General features: G+C 37.5%; 1 protein-coding gene and 1 long non-coding RNA gene across 2 annotated transcripts in view; one reads left to right on the top strand and one right to left on the bottom strand.

Annotated features, from left to right (window-relative positions):
• On the top strand, positions 393-1,324 carry LOC109209947. The gene is made up of 2 exons (XR_002065465.1): positions 393-708; positions 837-1,324. It is a non-coding gene; the product is annotated as an uncharacterized LOC109209947 (long non-coding RNA).
• Positions 1,414-18,964, bottom strand: part of LOC109219635 (abnormal spindle-like microcephaly-associated protein) — a 21,285-nt gene continuing 3,734 nt past the window's right edge. Inside the window, exons 6-16 of the mRNA XM_019384111.1 lie at positions 18,502-18,625; positions 16,625-16,717; positions 12,335-12,538; positions 12,039-12,253; positions 9,327-9,504; positions 9,031-9,245; positions 7,660-7,849; positions 7,253-7,478; positions 7,005-7,160; positions 6,781-6,901; positions 1,414-1,990 (exon numbers count right to left, since the gene is read on the bottom strand). Of these exons, the coding sequence (XP_019239656.1) occupies positions 1,955-1,990; positions 6,781-6,901; positions 7,005-7,160; positions 7,253-7,478; positions 7,660-7,849; positions 9,031-9,245; positions 9,327-9,504; positions 12,039-12,253; positions 12,335-12,538; positions 16,625-16,717; positions 18,502-18,625 (1,758 nt within the window). The 3' untranslated portion in view covers positions 1,414-1,954. The remainder of the gene's footprint in view (positions 1,991-6,780; positions 6,902-7,004; positions 7,161-7,252; positions 7,479-7,659; positions 7,850-9,030; positions 9,246-9,326; positions 9,505-12,038; positions 12,254-12,334; positions 12,539-16,624; positions 16,718-18,501; positions 18,626-18,964) is intronic.

Here is an 18,964-nt window from a genome sequence, read left to right as displayed (position 1 = left end):
ATTTACAATCACTACAAATATAAACGAGAACAACATAGTCCCGCAATATCACTGAATCCGCTGGACTTCTAGCTCTCAGGCCTTAGGAAATCGTTAATTAACATACTACCTTAAGGATTACGAGTTCAGCTGTTAGAATCTATTTTAATTTTTTTTTTTTATCGTTTAGTGGTGGGAGCAATATTCATAATTATAATCCTTCTAAAATTGAGGAAACATTTCCCACTTGTCTAAGTAGTTAATTATTTTATTTGATTCTTCTAAAATTGAGTTGGATTTGTCACTTCACTATTTAATACCCGAAGTCCCAAACTAGTAGCAAGTAGCCAACTCACATGCATCTCTTTGTCCAAGATAGATATATTTGCTTTTTCCCTTCAAAGAATTGAGGAGCCAATCATTTTTTTAATGAAAAAGCCTAATAAGATCACCAATGCCACCAATCTTGGCTAAGCTTATATAAGGTCAATATCAACACTCTTTTCATCCCCTAAAACACAACCAACCTCTCTTGCAGCCACCAAGTTTTCCTCCCAAATCCTCTTCCCTCTCTATTTTCCAAGAACATGGAGTTCTCAACCTTCCACCGCTCTACATGGAATTCTTTCTTCACCTCTCCTCTCCTCTTTCCTTATCATTTCATTCCTGAAAATTATGTTCATTGGAGAGAGACCCCTGAATCTCACATATAATCTGCTGATCTTCCAGGTAAAACAAAAAAAGAATCAAAATAGTTTAAGCATTTAAAATAGACTTTTTTTAACACCCCTTGCTTTATTCTGTATCGGGTATTAATTTTCTTGAGTTTTGAATGGATGTTTTTTTTTTTGGATTAGGTCTGAAGAAAGAGGAAATAAAGGTGGAAGTTGAGGATTCAAGATACCTGATAATAAGAACTGAAGCTGCCAATGAAACCACAGAACCAACAAGGAGTTTCTTGAGGAAATTTCGGCTACCTGGAATGGTGGATATGAATGGAATTTGTGCTAGTTATAGAGATGGTGTTTTGACAATAACAGTTCCAAGAACACTTGTGAGAAGGGGATTTTTCATTGAGCCAGCTGACTTGCCAGAAAGGATGGTGAATCTTGGTGCTAGAGCTGCTTGATATATTTTTTCCAAACAAGATTGGTTAATATTCGTAATACTTAATCTTGTAAACATTGATTGTTTCGGGAGGAATGGTCATGCTCAGGAATAGACAATGATTTGAAGATTGTGCTCTCTTTGAGTATCTGTACATACTATTGTGCTTTCTTTGAGTATCTGTACATACTTTAGATTAATGATAATCCTTAAACTAAATTTGCTGTCGTTCCAAAAACTTTTAAGCTTGTGAATAATAACAAAATTATGGCCTGGAGACTATTTACCCTGCATCACCTAAGGTGCAGAAGATGCTGGGGTTATATCGCTTCTCCTCTTCCATCCCTTCTCCTTTTCATGGTCCATCCTCCCAAAAGAATATTAAAATTGAGGAGTATTAAAACTGAATCTTATGAATGATCTCCAAGGAAAACCTGGGGATGATAGTTTCAGAATATAATGCACCATTGGAAGTTGAATTTAGTTAATTAAGAAGGTATATAGTGGTGTCCCATTTCAATTTGTAATTGCAGAAAGCAGAGAACATAGAAAGATGCGAAATATTTTCATCTTTTCCAAGGGAGCAGAACTTGTGACACTAAGGGACAGCTCGGTGCACTAAGCTCCCGCACGAGGTTCGGGAAAGAGTCAGACCATAAGGGTCGATTATATCCGGACTTGCCCTGCATTTAAGAACTTGTGACACATTGGTGTAGATTCTAACATTTCTACCTTTGACAGTAGGTTTTGCTGGTGGATATTTTTGGGCCATGGAATCTGAATCTCCTTTGATGCACTTCGGAAAAGATAAAGGTTGGGACGGCAGCCACAGGGTGGGCCCTCTAGTCCCCTTTACTTTGCGTCTACTTTAACCTACTTTAGTTAAGTGAATTGCGACTTGCCCCTGCCAAATTGATTTAAAAATCACAACTTGGATATTTAACAATTAATTACGTATGATTTTCAGCAAAAGGCTGCAATTTGCAGAAGCCACATACAGGAGTATGATAAATGCATTAAAAAATATCTTATCCATATTTAATGCGACCCCACAGGGAAATTGACCAATTTAGGGGTCGTTTGGTTTGAATACGGGTTATGCTGGGATTAATTATTCTGATATTTTTTTTATCCACTGTCTAGTATGTTGTATTAAAAATGACATTTGTATAATTTCTAAGAAGAAGGTATAAGTTATCCCGGCACTAATTACCCCACCTCCTACAAAGTATAAGTTATCCCGGTACTATTTTTAATCCCGGGATAACTTATACCAGATTTGCTAACCAAACAAAGTATTAAGGTGATATTAAATTTTTATACCAGCACTATATCTACTTATACCTCATAACAAACAACCCCTTAGTGGATCCAAAGTCGATAATTAATAATTTACCATCCTCGGATTATTAACATAGGAAAATTTCACATGAATTCAGAATCAGAAAGAATTAGAATAGACCATTACATTTAATATTTCAGAAACAATGAACTTTCCGCCCAAGCATGTCACTTGCATTAAATTGTTCGTTAGGGAAAAAAAATCTTGCTAAATCTTTTATGATGATTTAGAAGTATTGACATTACGGTTGGACGAGGTGGTGCGTAATATCCCGCACAGCGAGAAGCTATTCATTGGCGGAGATTTTAATGGCCATATTGGGGTTAATGCTAGGGGTTATGATGATGTGCATAGCGGGTCCAATTTTGGGGATAGGAACGAGGGAGGTACTTCACTGTTGGAATTTGCTAGAGCTTTTCATTTGGTTATTGCCAACTCGAGTTTTCCGAAGAGGGGGAGCACCTGGTCACATTCCAGAATTCGATGGCCAAGACTCAGATTGATTACCTTCTCTGCAGGAAATGTGATAAAGGTATATGTACTGATTGCAAGGTCATCCCTGGTGAGCACCTCACGACCCAGCATAGGCTCCTAGTAATGGACCTGGAGATCAAGAGGAGTAGGAGGAAAAAGGCGGCGTGCAGGCAACATAAGATCAAGTGGGGTAACTTGACCAAGGACAAAGCTCAGAATTGGGGGAGAAGTTGCTGGCTATGAGGGCCTGGAGGAGTAGGGGGACGCGACTAGTATGTGGATCACGACTGCGAGCTGCATTAGGGAAGCTGCTAGACAGGTCTTAGGGGTCACGAAAGGCTTTTCTGGGGGTCATAAAGGTGACTGGTGGTTGAATAGAGAGGTCCAAGGTAAAAGTGTAAGATAAGAAAGCTGCTTATTTGAAGCTTGTGGAGAGTATATACGAGGAAAGAAGGACTTATCGGGAGTGTTACAAAAAGGCAAAGAAAGAGGCAAAGTTAGCAGTTACGACAGCAAAGAATGCGACATTTGGTTGTTTGTACGAGGAGCTCGGGGCCAAAGGTGGGGACAAGAAGTTGTACCAGTTGGCCAAGGTAAGGGAGAGGAAGACCCGTGACATAGACCAAGTCAAGTGCATCAAGGACGAGGATGGCATAGTATTGATGGACGAGGCATTTATTAGAAGAAGATGACAGACATAACTTCCATAAACTGTTGAACTAGGAGGGAGATATAAGCATTGTGCTAGGTGAGTTGGAGCACTCCGAGAGCCGGCAGGATTTTGGATTTTGTAGGCATATTAAGGTAGAGGAGGTGGAAAGGGCGATGCGTTAGATGTGTAGGGGCAGAGCGACAGGCCCAGACGAAATTCCAGTGGAATTTTAGAAGAGTGCGGGGCGAGCAGGCTTGGAGTGGCTCACTGGGCTGTTTAATATTATTTTCAGGACAAAGAAGATAAGCGAAGAATGGAGGTGGAGTACGATGGTTCCGTTGTACAAAAACAAGGGTGATATCCAAAACTGCAACTATAGGGATAAAAAGCTATTGAGTCATACTATGAAGGTTTGAGAGAGGGTGATGGAGGCCAGAGTGAGGAGGTGCGTGTCTATTTTCGAGAACCAGTTTGGATTCATGCCAGGGCATTCGACTACGGAAGCGATTCATTTGGTGAGGAGATTAGTGGAGCAGTATAGGGAAAGGAAGAAGGACTTGCATATGGTGTTTATTGACCTTGAGAAAGCGTATGATAAAGTTACGAGGGAGGTTCTGTGGAGGTGTTTGGAGGCTAGCGGTATTCCAGAAGCGTACACTAGGGTGATTAAGGATGTGTATGATAGTGCTAAGACTCGAGTGAGGACTGTGGGAGGTGACTCGGAGCATTTTCCTGTTGTGATTGGGTTGCATCAGGGATCGGCTCTTAGCCCGTTTTTATTTGCCTTGACCAGTGTTATAAAAAGTGTGCGCTTCTCACTTAAAGAGCAGAAGCAACGCGAGGCGACGACATAGCGCTTTTCTGCCCTAAAAAGCGACTCACATCAAAAAGCGTTCGCTTTACCCTAAAAAGCGAGAAGCGAGGCGATGTGAAAAGCGCAAAAGAGCGCTTAAGCGAGGGTAAGGCATCTGCTAGGGTTTTTTAGAAAAAACTTCACAAATACACTTACTAAATACACTTACGCAAACACTCTGCTGCAAGCGACGACGGGTAAGTTTCTTCTTCTCTTCCTCTTCTGATTTTCTTCAGTTCACTGTCGAGTTCGACTCCTTTTTCTCTTCTTCTTTCTATTTTTTTCAGTTTGTATTGCTCTGTTCTTCTGCCCTCATTTTGTGCTCTGTTCTTCTGTTCGACCACACTGTTTTTCTCTTCTTCTTTTTATTTTTTTCCAGTTTTTATTGCTCTGTTCTTCTGTTCGACTACACTATTTTTTCAGTTTTTGTTGCTCTGTTTTTCTGTTCTTTCACTGTTTCTGATTCGACTCCTAACTGTTCTGTTTTTTTTTTTTTGGTTGTTGATTGTAGTAAATTCAATCTTATTATTCAATGGCATCAAGCCAAAAAAGAGATCCAGCTTGGGCGTATCTAGTTTTAGTATCTATTATTTACTTCTTGATTTAAGAATTGAAACATTTGCTTAATATGTTATTTTTATTGAGTTCTTGGTCATTTATCTATGCCTATTTAATTTTTTTTATTTATGTGTTAAATTGCGCTTCACATGAAAAAAGCGCTTCGCTTCGCGCTTCTCGCTTCGGTGAAGCGAGGCCTCCTCGCTTTTTTCCGCTTCTCGCTCTCCAAAACACTGGCGTTAGCAATGGATGTGCTGTCGCGACACATCCAAGGGGAGGTGCCTTAGTGCATGCTATTTTTCGATGATATAGTGTTGATTGACGAGACGCGAGACGGAGTTAACGCGAGGCTGGAGGTTTGGAGACAAGCCTTGGAGTCTAAAGGTTTCAAGTTGAGCAGAACCAGAACAGAATACTTGGAGTGCAAATTTGGGAACAAAGCTTGATGCTCAAGTTATCCTTAAGAGAACAAGTTTCAAGTATCTCGGGTCTATTATCCAAGGTAACGGGGAGATTAACAAAGACGTCACACATTGCATCGGAGCAGGATGGATGAAATGGAGGCTCGCTTCTGGTATTTTATGTGATAAGAATGTGCCGCCAAGACTTAAGAGTAAGTTTTATAGAGTAGTGGTTCGACCGGCTATGCTGTAGGGGACTGAGTGTTGGCCAGTTAAGAACTCCCATGTGCAGAAAATAAAAGTAGCAGAAATGAGAATGTTGAGATGGATGTATGGGTGTACCAGGAGAGATAAGATTATGAATGAAGCTATCCGAGACAAAGTGGGAGTAGCCTCCGTGGAGGGCGAGATGCTGGAGTCGAGGCTAAGATGGTTCGGATATGTTAAGAGGAGAAGCATTGGAGCTCCCGTTAAGAGGTTGGCCATGGCGAGTTTGAGAAGAGGTCGAGGTAGGCCTAAGAAGTGTTGGGAAGAGGTGATTAGGCAGGACATGGCCCTGCTTCAGCTCACTGAGGACATGACTCTTGATAGTAGGGTGTGAAAGTTAGTAGGTAGTTGGGAGTTTCTTAGTTGCTCACCGATAGTCTTAGTAACATGCATGTCCTTTAGTATTCTCATATCTTAATTGTATTATGTGGTTTTGTTTGCCTCAGGTATTATATTCTCTATTGTTATTATTTGGTACTACTTATCTCTCCCTCTTTTTCTTCTCTCTTCCTTTACTGCTTTCCTTCTTTTTCTTCTTCTTCCTCTTCGTCTCCTTCTTCTTCTTCCCGAGCCGAGGGTCTATTGGAAACAACCTCTCTACCTTCATTAGGTAGGAGTAAGGTCTGCGTACAGACTACCTTCCCCAGACCTCATCTGTTGGGAATATACTGGGTATGTTGTTGTTGTTGTTGACATTACGGTTGGATTTAATTTCACTAAGTGTAAAGAATTTATACTATTAGTGTAATTTTAACATGTTGTAGCACATAATCTGAGTTACCTGATAAAAATTCTATCATAATGTTTGTATGGAGATTTAACATGTTGTAGCACATAACCTGAGTTACCTTACCTGATATTGTAAAAATTCTATCATAATGTCTGTATGGTGATTAAACTCAGCAACCTAATACTAACAGCAACCTCACATATCACAGCCAAGAGTCCATAATGGACTAACTAAAAGTTAGATTAAGGATGGTGTTGGAGAATGAGAAGTATTCAGTGAAGTTATCTTCACAATTCACTAACTGAACTGCAAGGAAAGTTTCTATTCCATCTTGCTAAACATGATGTACTAAATGCATATATAACAATATCAACAAAGACAAAGACTCCTATCCAACTAGTAAGAAAATTCTTACACCTTGTAAGAGAGTCGTCTAGTTGGATTTCCGAGGGACACTTTAATCAATTCCAATATCTCAACAGCTTCTCTCAATCTTTTGTCCAGCTCTTTCCTTGCATGTGGCTGTGGAGTCCTGGACCTGCGTAAATTAGGTTCAATCTTAGACAATAAATCTACCACAACTAAACTGTTCTATGGAGAAGAAGATTAAGCAACTGGGGTTGGTATACTGAAGAGCAGACCACTTGTCGGGTTTTGCTTTCCGTGAAAGTTCTTCTACATGATCGCGTAGTCTCCTCAAAAGAGCAGGCAACTTGTGCACAGCTTCAACACCTGTTTTCTCTGTGAATATCTTCTTCAAAAGGTCTGACGCAATGAAATATCCCTCTTCTTTATTTCTGCACAAGCATTTTGCAAAGCTTCATATAAAGCTTATGCCACCAGAAGTACATTAGGAACTTGATTTTAATGCTCAATTTCAATAGCATACCTTAAAAACTCCCGCAAGATTGTTTCCACTGATCCACAGCTATCAATTATTACATTAATCAAGTGTGGATATCGGGAAAGGTTTCTGAGAGTGGAGAGTGCATGTTTTGTAACTTCTTGATCAGGTAGGCTCCGGCTGAGAGAGCTGATCAGCTTTAACAATGTACCAACAGCACCCGCAGCAACAAGTTCTTCACAACATTTTTGTGAATGTTGTGTTGCCATATCTATCAAAGGAAAAGAAAAAGAGGATATTATTTCTTTATGATCCCTAGGTGAACTATCTTGACTGAACTCATCACTCATGAGAATCTAGACATGCACCCTTCTACGCACTGTTAAGTGAGTGGACATTGAAAACAAGAAACAATCAAAGACATATCTGTCCCAGATGCACATAACACTTACTCAGAGTTGCACAGATACGAAGAATGTCGCTGACACTTCTCATATTCAGAAGTTCTGACAGTGCTGCAACAAGCCTGTTTATTATGCGCATACCATCATCAACATTTGCAGCAGATTTTTGTACTCTCAGACGCAAATCAAGAAGCTGCCCTCTTAAGTCTTTTCTTGCAAGGTAACCTTTCATGTATGCCTGAGTGAAAAATGACGCATGAGTTAAGAAAGTTCAAGAAGAATGAAGATACTGTTGATTCAACTACAAAAACAAATTTGGAAATAGTTGGAATGTATACAAGAAAATTATTCAAGAAGAAGATTGCCAGCAGACATCCTACAGTATACAATAAGTACAAGCTTAATCGTGTGAAACTGAGCTTCATTCAATGCGGCTAGAAAGCATAACGGCTTGGACATATATTGCAATGATAGTGAAAAAGGACACATACAGTTGAGATAGTATACCCAGTGTGCATTTATTCCCATATGTAACATAGTGATTCAAAGCATATATAAGCTATCTATTATATTTGACAGTACTATATGAACATATTCTATTTCTTCAGCCAAGAATCTTTTCTTTCTCATCTTCTCACCTTCATATATTCCCCAATTGCTTTCCTCATAGCTAATTCGCAGAAAAATCACCATAAGGTCATAACAAGAACTTTACCTTTCAAGAATTATACGCTGCTTCAATCCACTACACCCATTCTATCTGGTGATACAAATACTTTGAAACATACACATAATTTAGCAATGCCTATACTGCAAAGATGTTTTCTGATATTGAGCTGAACCATATTTCACTCAAGTAAGGACCCCTCTTTCCAGTGCTGGAAGATTCAGACAACAACAACCACATGATTCCAGAGATTTTAAAGATTGTTACTTGACTTGCTCTGGGCCATTCCTGCTATATTAAATAGAACTACTTGCTAATACATTTTTAAGCATTATTGTTCAGCTTTTCTCCATGAACTAAATCAAGTTTCCAGATGATCTGAAAGCACAAAATCGAGAAAAAAATATCTTAGATACATGTGATCAACTACAAAGGGAGATTAGAAATGAATTATTGGATGCAAAGGCCATACGCACTGTCGACTATGTTTCAGATGTGAGCGAAAATATTACAATCTACAGCGCAGGAAGATATAAATAGTGAAAGAGAAGGAGAAGTAGTCCTTGCTAATCTTCAAAATGTGACAAGAAAAGTTGGAAGTGAAAAATAATTACCCAGCCATAGTCAAAGGAAATAAACAACGCAGAAGTACCATTTTTTTGCAATAAAGAACTATAAAATACATGTGAACTTCAGAAGTTGCCTCAAGCATGTTAAGGAGGTCAGCGCGGTAAGCAAGATCTACGACTTACTTGGATCACAATAATTCGGTGCTTGTTTCTTGAAGCACTTCGCCGGGCTGTCCATCCTCGGACATGCGATTGGATGACAAGTGCTGCTTTTGTTCTCTGTTCATGAAGAAGTTTACCTCTCCACCACCTTTGCAACTTTAATACTGCTTGCAATAGTATTTTAAGTGCAAGAGTTTGGTAACCCAATTTTGAGATATTACTGTAGCAAGAGGCCCCTGGAATACCATGCATTAAGTTGATTATAGACAGGAATAAGAAAAGTCAACAATGAAACTTGTGATTGAAAATAAAGGTACCTAGGAGACTCTTTCTAGTAATGGCTCCTCTTGCAAACCGTTGTATTTCCAAAGTAGCATGCCTTTGGCGAAGGAATGCTTTCCGGTAATTCATGCTCCGAATTGCAGTTTGAATCTTTATAACAGCCTCTTTTTCAATGAGCAGCCTTTTCCTTGTTAACCAGCCACGACAATGGCTCTGGCACAACAAAAAATTATTAAACACTTGGAACAGTCAAGTCCTTTGAGAAAAGTAGTGTATTAGTCCATATCATGATAAAGTTGCATGAGCTGCTATATGAAATCCTTGTTAGAGTAGATAATGTAGGGGTAACATAACGGTTACAGAAGCCAGATATGACGCAACAATTGACTGGCTGCAAATATCTATACTATATTAAAAGCACGAAGGCCCTTAGCGAAATGTCGTTCGTCTTTTTTACCCTTTTGAATTAGAGTTCACACTTAACAAAATGGTCATTTAATTACTTTTCTAATATTTAGGAGTTTGAAATTAAGTAAAATTATGATTATTAGATCTTTCCTATTTAGTTTGTGTAGAAAGTCCGATTATTTATGACTTTAATGATCATTAAGTTTTTACCTTATATAATTATTTATTGGATCTACATAACATGCCTACAATACCTTTTATGTTAATATGGTCTAATATTTATATTATATTAGTTCTAACATAAATAAAGAGACTGACCAGAACAAAACTAACCCTACTAAGTAGTCTAACCCAAATTTAAAAAAGAATAGAATGCAGCGAACTTCAGTTTTAGAATTCTTTTTTAATTGTTGTCAAATTACAAGTGGTGGAATTTTGAGTTTGAACAAATCCCACGTGATTTATTGAATACTCATTTAATTCTTTTTCAAGTATTAAAAAATTTTAACTATAAATTCTTTACTTATTTACACTATGTAGCAGCTTAGCATTTACAAAGATCGATTACGATTTCACCTACACAAATTATTATTAATAGGACTAAAATATATGAATAATTACTAATAGGCCTAATATACATACATCATATAGTATCTATATCTACCTATATCTATCTACACTATTAAAAGTACAAAGGCCCTTATCGAAATATTATTCAACTTTTTTGCGATTCAAAAACATATTTCACACTAGATAAAATAATATTTAATTATTTTTAAAATTTTTAATACTCTAAAATCAACTGCATTTTATTTATTAAACTCTTCTTTATTTGAAGTAAGAAGCCATAGTATTTAAAGTTTTAAACTCAATTCAAATATACCACTTCGATTGGACTAAACACAAAAAAGAATATTAACGTTAGGGTACTTAGCTTACATATATAAACCAAATTGAACGATGGATAGTCACTAGATAATATTTAATACTTATCTATGAGGGTGTTTGGCTAAGCTTATAAGCTGGTCAAACTGGCTTATAAGCACTTTTTGGCTTATCTACGCGTTTGGCAAAATTAAAAGTGCTTATAAGCCAAAAATAAGCCAAAAGCCATAAGTTGGTCTCCCCCAACTTATCAAATTTCAGCTTATAAGCAGTTTAAGTTTGACCAAAATATCTACTATTCTATCCCTAAAATACTTCTTTTTAAAACAAAACTCTTCGTATACCCGGTTCTTTAGCTGCATATTATTAATTTCAGCACTTTTATCCAAACACGTAACTGCTTATTTTTTAAATCAGCTTCAGCACTTAAAAGTGCTTTTCAGCACCTAATGCTTATCAGCTACTCTAAATCAGCTAAGCCAAACGGGCTCTATATCTATACTATATTAAAAATATGAAGACCCTTAGCGAAATATCGTTCACCTTTTTTACCTTTTGAAAATAAACTTTACATTAGATAAAATTGTAATTTAGTTATTATCCTAATATATAAGACTTTAAAATTAATTAATTTTTTTATTAAATCTTTCCTTATTTGAATTATGTAAGAAGTCCCAATATTAAGGACTTTAAAGTAGGTATTTTTTACGGAAATAGAAGTAATATTATGTTTCTTTTCCTCGTGTACCCGACGACAATTTCAAATAGAAATATGTTTCACATTCATTCTTCTTACATTGGGAACTTATAATTCTAATAAGATATACTACTAAAAGTAAGAGATATGGTACCTAACTAATTATATATTTTAATTATTAAATATAGTTTTTAAATATTACACAAATTTGACAAAGAAAATAATATATTGTTCGAATAGGAAAAAAGTTCAAAATAATTTGTATCTTCTATCATTTACACGTGTACCTATATCAATAATAATTTTTAAAAATTATGTAAATATTATTAAATGATATGTTTGAGTTATTGAATAAATATTAAAAAATATAGTTCGCAAAAATAATGAATATTAATCTCACTGAGCTAGCTCAATAAAATTATTGACAAAGCTAGCGTAGTGAGATTAACATTCGTTATTTTTAGGAACTTATATTTTTTTTAATATTTATTCAATAACTCAAACACAATATTTAATAATATTTATGTAATTTTTAAAAATTATATATTTACTGATATAGGTACACGCGCAAAGCGCGTACCGTGAGACTAGTGGAAGTAAAAGCGGCAAATGTCATTGCCAAGTGAAAGTGCCAAAAAATAAACAACACAGAAGTACCATTTTTTGCAATAAAGAACTATAAAATACATGTGAACTTCAGAAGTTGCCTCAAGCATGCTAAGGAAGCACGGCGCGGTAAGCAAGATCTACGACTTACTTGGATCACAATAATTTGGTGCTTGTTTCTTGAAGCACTTTGCCGGGCTGTCCATCCTCGGACATGCGATTGGATGACAAGTGCTGCTTTTGTTCTCTGTTCATGAAGAAGTTTACCTCTCCACCACCTTTGCAACTTTAATACTGCTTGCAATAGTATTTTAAGTGCAAGAGTTTGGTCACCCAATTTTGAGATATTACTGTAGCAAGAGGCCCCTGGAATACCATGCATTAAGTTGATTATAGGCAGTAATAGGAAACGTCAACAATGAAACTTGTGATTGAAAATAAAGGTACCTAGGAGACTCTTTCTAGTAATGGCTCCTCTTGCAAATCGTTGTATTTCCAGAGTAGCGTGCCTTTGGCGAAGGAATGCTTTCCGGTATTTCATGCTCCGAATTGCAGTTTGAATCTTTATAACAGCCTCTTTTTCAATGAGCAGCCTTTTCCTTGTTAACCAGCCACGACAATGGCTCTGGCACAACAAAAAATTATTAAACACTTGGAACAGTCAAGTCCTTTGAGAAAAGTATTTTATTAGTCCATATCATGACAAAGTTGCATGAGCTGCTATATGAAATCCTTGTTAGAGTAGTTAATGTAGGGGTAACATGACGGTTACAGAAGCCAGAAATGACGCAACAATTGACTGGATGCAAAATATGGAAGTAAAAGCGGCAAATGTCATTGCCAAGTGAAAGTGCCAAAACAAAGTATTGCACTTACAACAATTTTGCTAAATTAAGGCAACAATGTTTAGAAATACAAACGCATTTATATACACTTGAACTTGTTAGATAAACTTGTAATGCTTCTGGTTCGTCTATCTACGTTTCTCCTCATGCTAACTGGTGCAAACACGCTGTTTAAGACTGAAAAAAATCTAAGCCTGTACCGTAGGCTAATGATTCAAGGTACAATCTGCTCATGAAAGGAAATGACCTATGTTAGAATAGTCGTGTAAATAGGAGTAAATAACTCTAACCCTAATCCAATATGTATTAGGAGTAGGATATGTTATGTGTGTATATATAGGGCTCATTGTAGCATTGTCAATTAATCAATAATAATATTTTTCTCCCGTGCATTCTCACATGGTATCAGAGCATTAGTGAGAAACATATCGCTGTGCATCATTCCAGCGACTTCCGGGAAGAAAGACCTCGTCGCCGTGCAATTTTCTGGCGACTTAGAAGGCTGCCCGTAATCAAGTCACTTTCTATCGGTGTTGTGCAAAAAAAAACCAACACCACCACGAGGTAGATCACTCGTCGGCGACAACCCTTCAAAATTTCTCCGGCAGAAAAGCTGCCACGCGCCCACACGCGCCGGCAGAAGAATTTTTCCGGCGAGCGCGTGACATACGATTAATAAGATAACAAGATGTAAGAACCGCATCCCCCCAAAAACGCAGCGGAACATGAGATTGTATGAGTAGGGTACGAGCAGTTTCAATAAGATGCCTATTCTTTCTTTCAGCTACCCCATTTTGTTGGGATGTGTACGGACAAGATGTTTGATGAATAATCCCATGGGAGTTCATAAACTGCTGAAATGGGGAAGACAAATACTCTAGGGCATTATCACTACGAAATGTGCGGATAGAAACCCCAAATTGATTTTGAATTTCAGCATGGAAGGTCTGAAAAATAGAAAACAACTCAGATCGATTTTTCATTAAAAATATCCAAGTGCACCTGGAATAATCATCAATGAAACTGATAAAGTAGCGAAATCCTAAGGTAGAGCTAACCCGACTAGCGACTAGGACCCCAAACATCTGAAGGACTAAAGTAAAAATGGTGACTCTGCTCGATTTCAAGGACGGCGCCGCGGGAAAATGGGAGCGGGTATGCTCTTACCTGAGTGACAACGACCTCATATCCTAGAGTGGACAAAATTGAGAATAACCAGGTACCATTTTCTGAAGTTTGTTTGATAAACTGGGATTGTCCTAACCGTTTATGTAATAAAAATCTGGTGAATCTAGTAACGCGGTTAAGAAATAATTTAAAAAATGGAGGAAGACACAGAATAGCGTAGTCCATGTGATTTTGCCAAGGGATAAGTAAATGACAAGTTACATCTAGATGTCACGTCCGAGTACCAATATCCGCCCTGTACTGTTGCGGACTTGGTCTTCCTCTTAAAGTCAACCGATTGCACTATCGAAAGAGGTTTAATACATAGTCCACAGTTAATCATCCTACTCTCATTAATTTATCGGGTAAGTTTACCTATGCGTTCTCTCACCACACCACCATTGTGCATTGGTGTCCTAGTCTTTGTCCTCTGTATTCATTACTATCTACATGCTCGTAAAAGCACTATTATAATCTGGATAGGCTGACAGAGCTACCATTGCGGATGACCATTTGCAGCTTAGCAGCAGCTGGTACTATGGGACGGCTTTGGTTTCCTCTTACCCTTCAATTAACCATTTCAGACTGTTGGTATATCGTTTGGGTTGTATGCGCAGTCAAAGTTGGTTCACAGAGTGGACCCACGTGATTCGACTTTAAGCGCTAGTCTTGTTGCCCCTTAAAAGGATTATACTCAGGATTATTTGAGATCTACAGATTAACATATATGATACTTTCTCATCACCGTGATGCTAAAATAGTGCTATCGAGTTCCTCGTATTGTTGCTATCCATGGCTGCTGTTCCGCCATTGGCCTCTCTATCAGTTGGACATTTAAGAATGCTTTTTCTTCACGGTGACCTTGAGGATATGGTTTACCTGCATGGAGCAACACTTTTATTCAATCTAAGCCCAGATCTGTGGTTGCTGTTATGTTAGGAGTCTAAGTGCCTGTTATGTCGGGCTATTAGCGCCGGTCCGGATCTATGTGTCTTAGAAACATCTGGCGCACTCGAGGCTCCTGGGTATTGCGGTAAGAGTAGTCAGCACAGTTATTCAGAGAGTTTGGCATGACTTGTAGTGAAGCTGATCACTCTGTATTTTATCGACATTCTGCTTCAAATCTCTTGTTTTTATCTGGTCGTTTATATGTTTTGAGCGATATTTGTTATTAGCTTTTTGCTTTGGGAACCTGGCGATGATTACGCACGGATGGTATTAGTCAGTTGCTATAGGCGATCACATCTTTTCTGTTTCAGCACTTGTCAGACTTAAGGATCTGGGCATCTTAAAATGAATTTTCTCTATGGCGTATGAATTGCTATGAGCTGTTTTCGCTCGAGTTCTACTCAGGTTTGTGGGGATACTCACAACGGGAAGTATGCCCTTAGATATTCTGAGGATGACGGCAATGACAGGTTGTGAGACCTGTTGACACTCCAGATTTGGCCAGGAATGGGATGGTCGCACTTTAATAAGAGGAAGATTCACTAGACTTCTCCATGGACAGGGAAGGAAGCCTCTTAGCATCCTGCAAGATATAGGGTTCGTGTGGTTGGTCAAAACTAAATATAACTCACACTGTACTAGACTGATATTTCCTTTCCATTGAGTGTTTGTGAGTCAGTTTGATTGGATTCTCCCTGTGATATCATTGGGATTGCAGTTTCCGCATTCTTCGGTATATAAATCAGCTCCAGTCAAAGGCTTATTGTTTGAAGCGAGGCCAAGAGCAGGATGTTGATTACTCAGATGCTGATTGGGCAGGATCCCTTCTGATATACGTTCTACGTCTGGATATTGTGTCTTAGTAGGAGGGAAATTTGGTGTCTTGGAAGAGCAAGAAACAGAATTTGGTTGCTCGGTCTAGTTGCAGAAGCAGAATATCGAGCAATGCTTGGCCACATGTGAGCTAATTTTGGAATAAAACATGTTGCTCAAGGAGTTGAAATTTGGTGAGATTAGTATCAAGATGGACTTGTTGTTGTGATAATCAAGCTGCTCTTAATATTGCGTCAAAAAAAATTTTTTTTCCAGTTTCCATGAGAGAACTAAACACATTGAGATTGACTGTCCTTTGTTAGAGAAAAAATACTCTTGCGGAGATATTGCTACAAAGTTTGTGAAGTCGAATGATCAGCTCTGCAGATATTTTCACCAAGTCCCTCACTGGTCCTCGTAATTAACTACTATGTAACAAGTTGGCTACATTATATTTATATTTGCACCAGTGAGGGGGAGTGTAGTAATAGTCGTGTAAATAGGAGTACATAACTCTAACCCTAAATCCAATATGTTATTAGGAGTAAGATATGTTATGTTGTAATATATAGGGCTCATTGTAGCATTGTCAATTAATCAATATAATATTTTCTCCCGTGCATTTCTCACAACCAAATTTGCGGTTTGGACTTTGTGTCACATAAACATTATGGAAACCATGTACCTTATGTGACTCATGATTCTGAAGGTTGGCAGGATTACAATAACAGAAAAAATAATGCAAATGCATGAAAAAAGAAGTTACACAATCTAAGTCCTTTGGACTAGACGTTGACCTTACGAGGATGTACTTTCAATGAGTTTACTAATAATCCTGGGTACAAATAAAAGGTGTAGTTAGTTACAAATATTATGGCAGGTCATTATCGAGTGATCTCAGGAAGTAAATTTAAAAATGAATCAATATACGCTCAAATATTTAATATTTCAAGAAAAAAATTACCTGAATCATATGATTTGAGATTTACCGGCCTTAAACTTCTCTTTGAGCAATCCGTTTTGCGGACATAACTGGATTTAATTGCTGAAAAGCTTCCTGTTTATAGCAATGAAATCCCTCAAACATTCTTGCAAGATTGAAAATGCTCTGGTATTTTTGTTTGGTGCTGCTTCTGATCCACAATTTTTTCTCATCAACCATTTCCATGATAGTAACTATTGAATTTTAGTTGCTGCAAAGTGTTGACTGTGTAGAGCTGCTTAATGTATATTTCCTTGAAGCCATGTTGGGATTGCTACTGCTGCATTTATATTCTCTTCACGTTTCCTTAGAGGAACTATGGGAGATTGGGTCCGTGCTTACAAGGAAGACCATTACTATCCACCACGAATTAACACTTTTTGTATGACAATGGCAGCATCAATGAGAGTTTTGAGGGACAAATCTTGCAGTGATGCATCTCCAGTCAACATGTCTCGGGAAAATCCAGTCTTTGTGGCACGCTGGATGATTCTTACAGATCTTTCTCAACTTAAGAAAGGCATGTTCTATCGCACAAAGGGGCAGCGTGTTTTTCCAAATTTTCTGGAAACAATTCTTTGACCTGTTCATTTGTAGGCAATACACTAAAATGATTTAAAGTTTTAACAGCTAGTAATGGATGCAAAAGGAAGGGAAAAAGTAAGCATTTATACCACATAGTGATGCCAGATATGTCTGTGAACCAAAGAAACTGAATTGATGGTTCCTTCTTTACCCTCAGCCATGCTTGTACTGCAGCTTGCAAAGATACAGACTTGCATTCCTAATCTCAAATATTTGCCGACGCTTGCACTGACTGTCATGAAATGAGACTGTAATTAACTTTTGCTGCATTTTCTGAAAAAATGGACAAAACATTCTTTTCAGCTGGCTTGAGAGCTGGTAAAACTATACCTGAAGCATTTCAAATTTTCATCTTTTCAGATGACAAGCATAGAATTGGAGTAGTAGGGGCGAGATACCCACATTGAATTTTATACAAGAAGATAAGGTATTCGGAGAGAATATTGACATGTTCATGATAATGGTTACAGAAAATATTTTACACAACCAAGTACGTAATTGTTTGGTGTAGAAGTTGCTAGTCGTTCCAAGATCTATAACACCCCCCAAATGCAAACAGCATTTAAACAGACCAGAATAGCTTGAAGTGCCAAAATCTAAGAGTATCATGATGGATTACCTTTTTGAGTATCATCTGCTCCTTTTACTAGTAAAAAGACCACTTTGGACTTGTAGAAGTTTCCTTAGAAGTCATTTGTTATTTTGTTGAGCCATCTCTTTCCACCAAGCCATTACACTTTAAAATTTCTGGCAACATCTGTATTATCAAAAAGGTCATAAGACCGTGAAATTAAATTAGTACAAAAGGCTGTCGATGACATGGATTATGGACTATTTTCAAAGGAGAGAAGCCTTTATGCAGAGAAAGATTACCTCTACTGAAATTATTTCCGTAAAGAAATGGGAACCTTTTTCATAAAATTTGCATTCTGGAAAAAGAAAATTAAACTGAAATACTTTATTCTAAACCAACTTTAAGGAAAATCTTGTAGTATGACAACTTCACGTTCTACGCAACGTTTTCTGCTGCATTGGTTGTCACAGTCAAATTATGTTCGCTGTAGTTATATAAACAGACCTTACAGGGTTCACTACCATTTGGTTTAATGGAATTTTCTGATTGATGGTTGTTACCCAAAACTTTTATTCCTGTAGTTATATTTAAACAGCTGATGAATTGTTTCAAGTCTTCCATTGGCCAAACAAAAATTCAAAATTAATAAACAATTAAAATTTCTTTAAAAACAAGAATCCTTCAAAGAACATCAGGACACCTTTGTCAATCATTTTGTTCTGGGGGTTACAGCTGTCAGGATGCATAACACTGTCCGTGCTTAGCCGTCTCCTTTCAGGACTTTGACAATTAAATCCCAATAACTTGTGGAAATTCAATTGATCCTGTAAAAGACGCAACAGTCATCAGTTTCCAAATTAAGACTGACACTGTGAGTTGCATATAATCTTATGGAATAATACCTTGTTTCTTCTGACTAGTAGGTTGAAATGAGAGAAACACCAAGAGGAATAATGACACTCTGACCATTGCATGCACCGTTTTGTTTCCAGTATATCACTGACTTGTAGTACCTTGCAAAAAAATAATTACCTTTCAATCATACAATTTTCGGCCCAACACGTATTAAATTGAATATTCCTGCCATCCCAAAGTGGATGTGGGTTGTTGGTTTTATTTAATGGACCACTAAATAAATTACTATGAAAGATCAATCTCTCTCT

The sequence above is a fragment of the Nicotiana attenuata genome, chromosome 2, assembly GCF_001879085.1.
Source record: "Nicotiana attenuata strain UT chromosome 2, NIATTr2, whole genome shotgun sequence".
Classification (NCBI taxonomy): Eukaryota; Viridiplantae; Streptophyta; class Magnoliopsida; order Solanales; family Solanaceae; genus Nicotiana; species Nicotiana attenuata.
The sequence above is the reverse complement of the archived record's forward strand: the minus strand, read 5'-3'. Positions and strand labels throughout refer to the sequence as shown.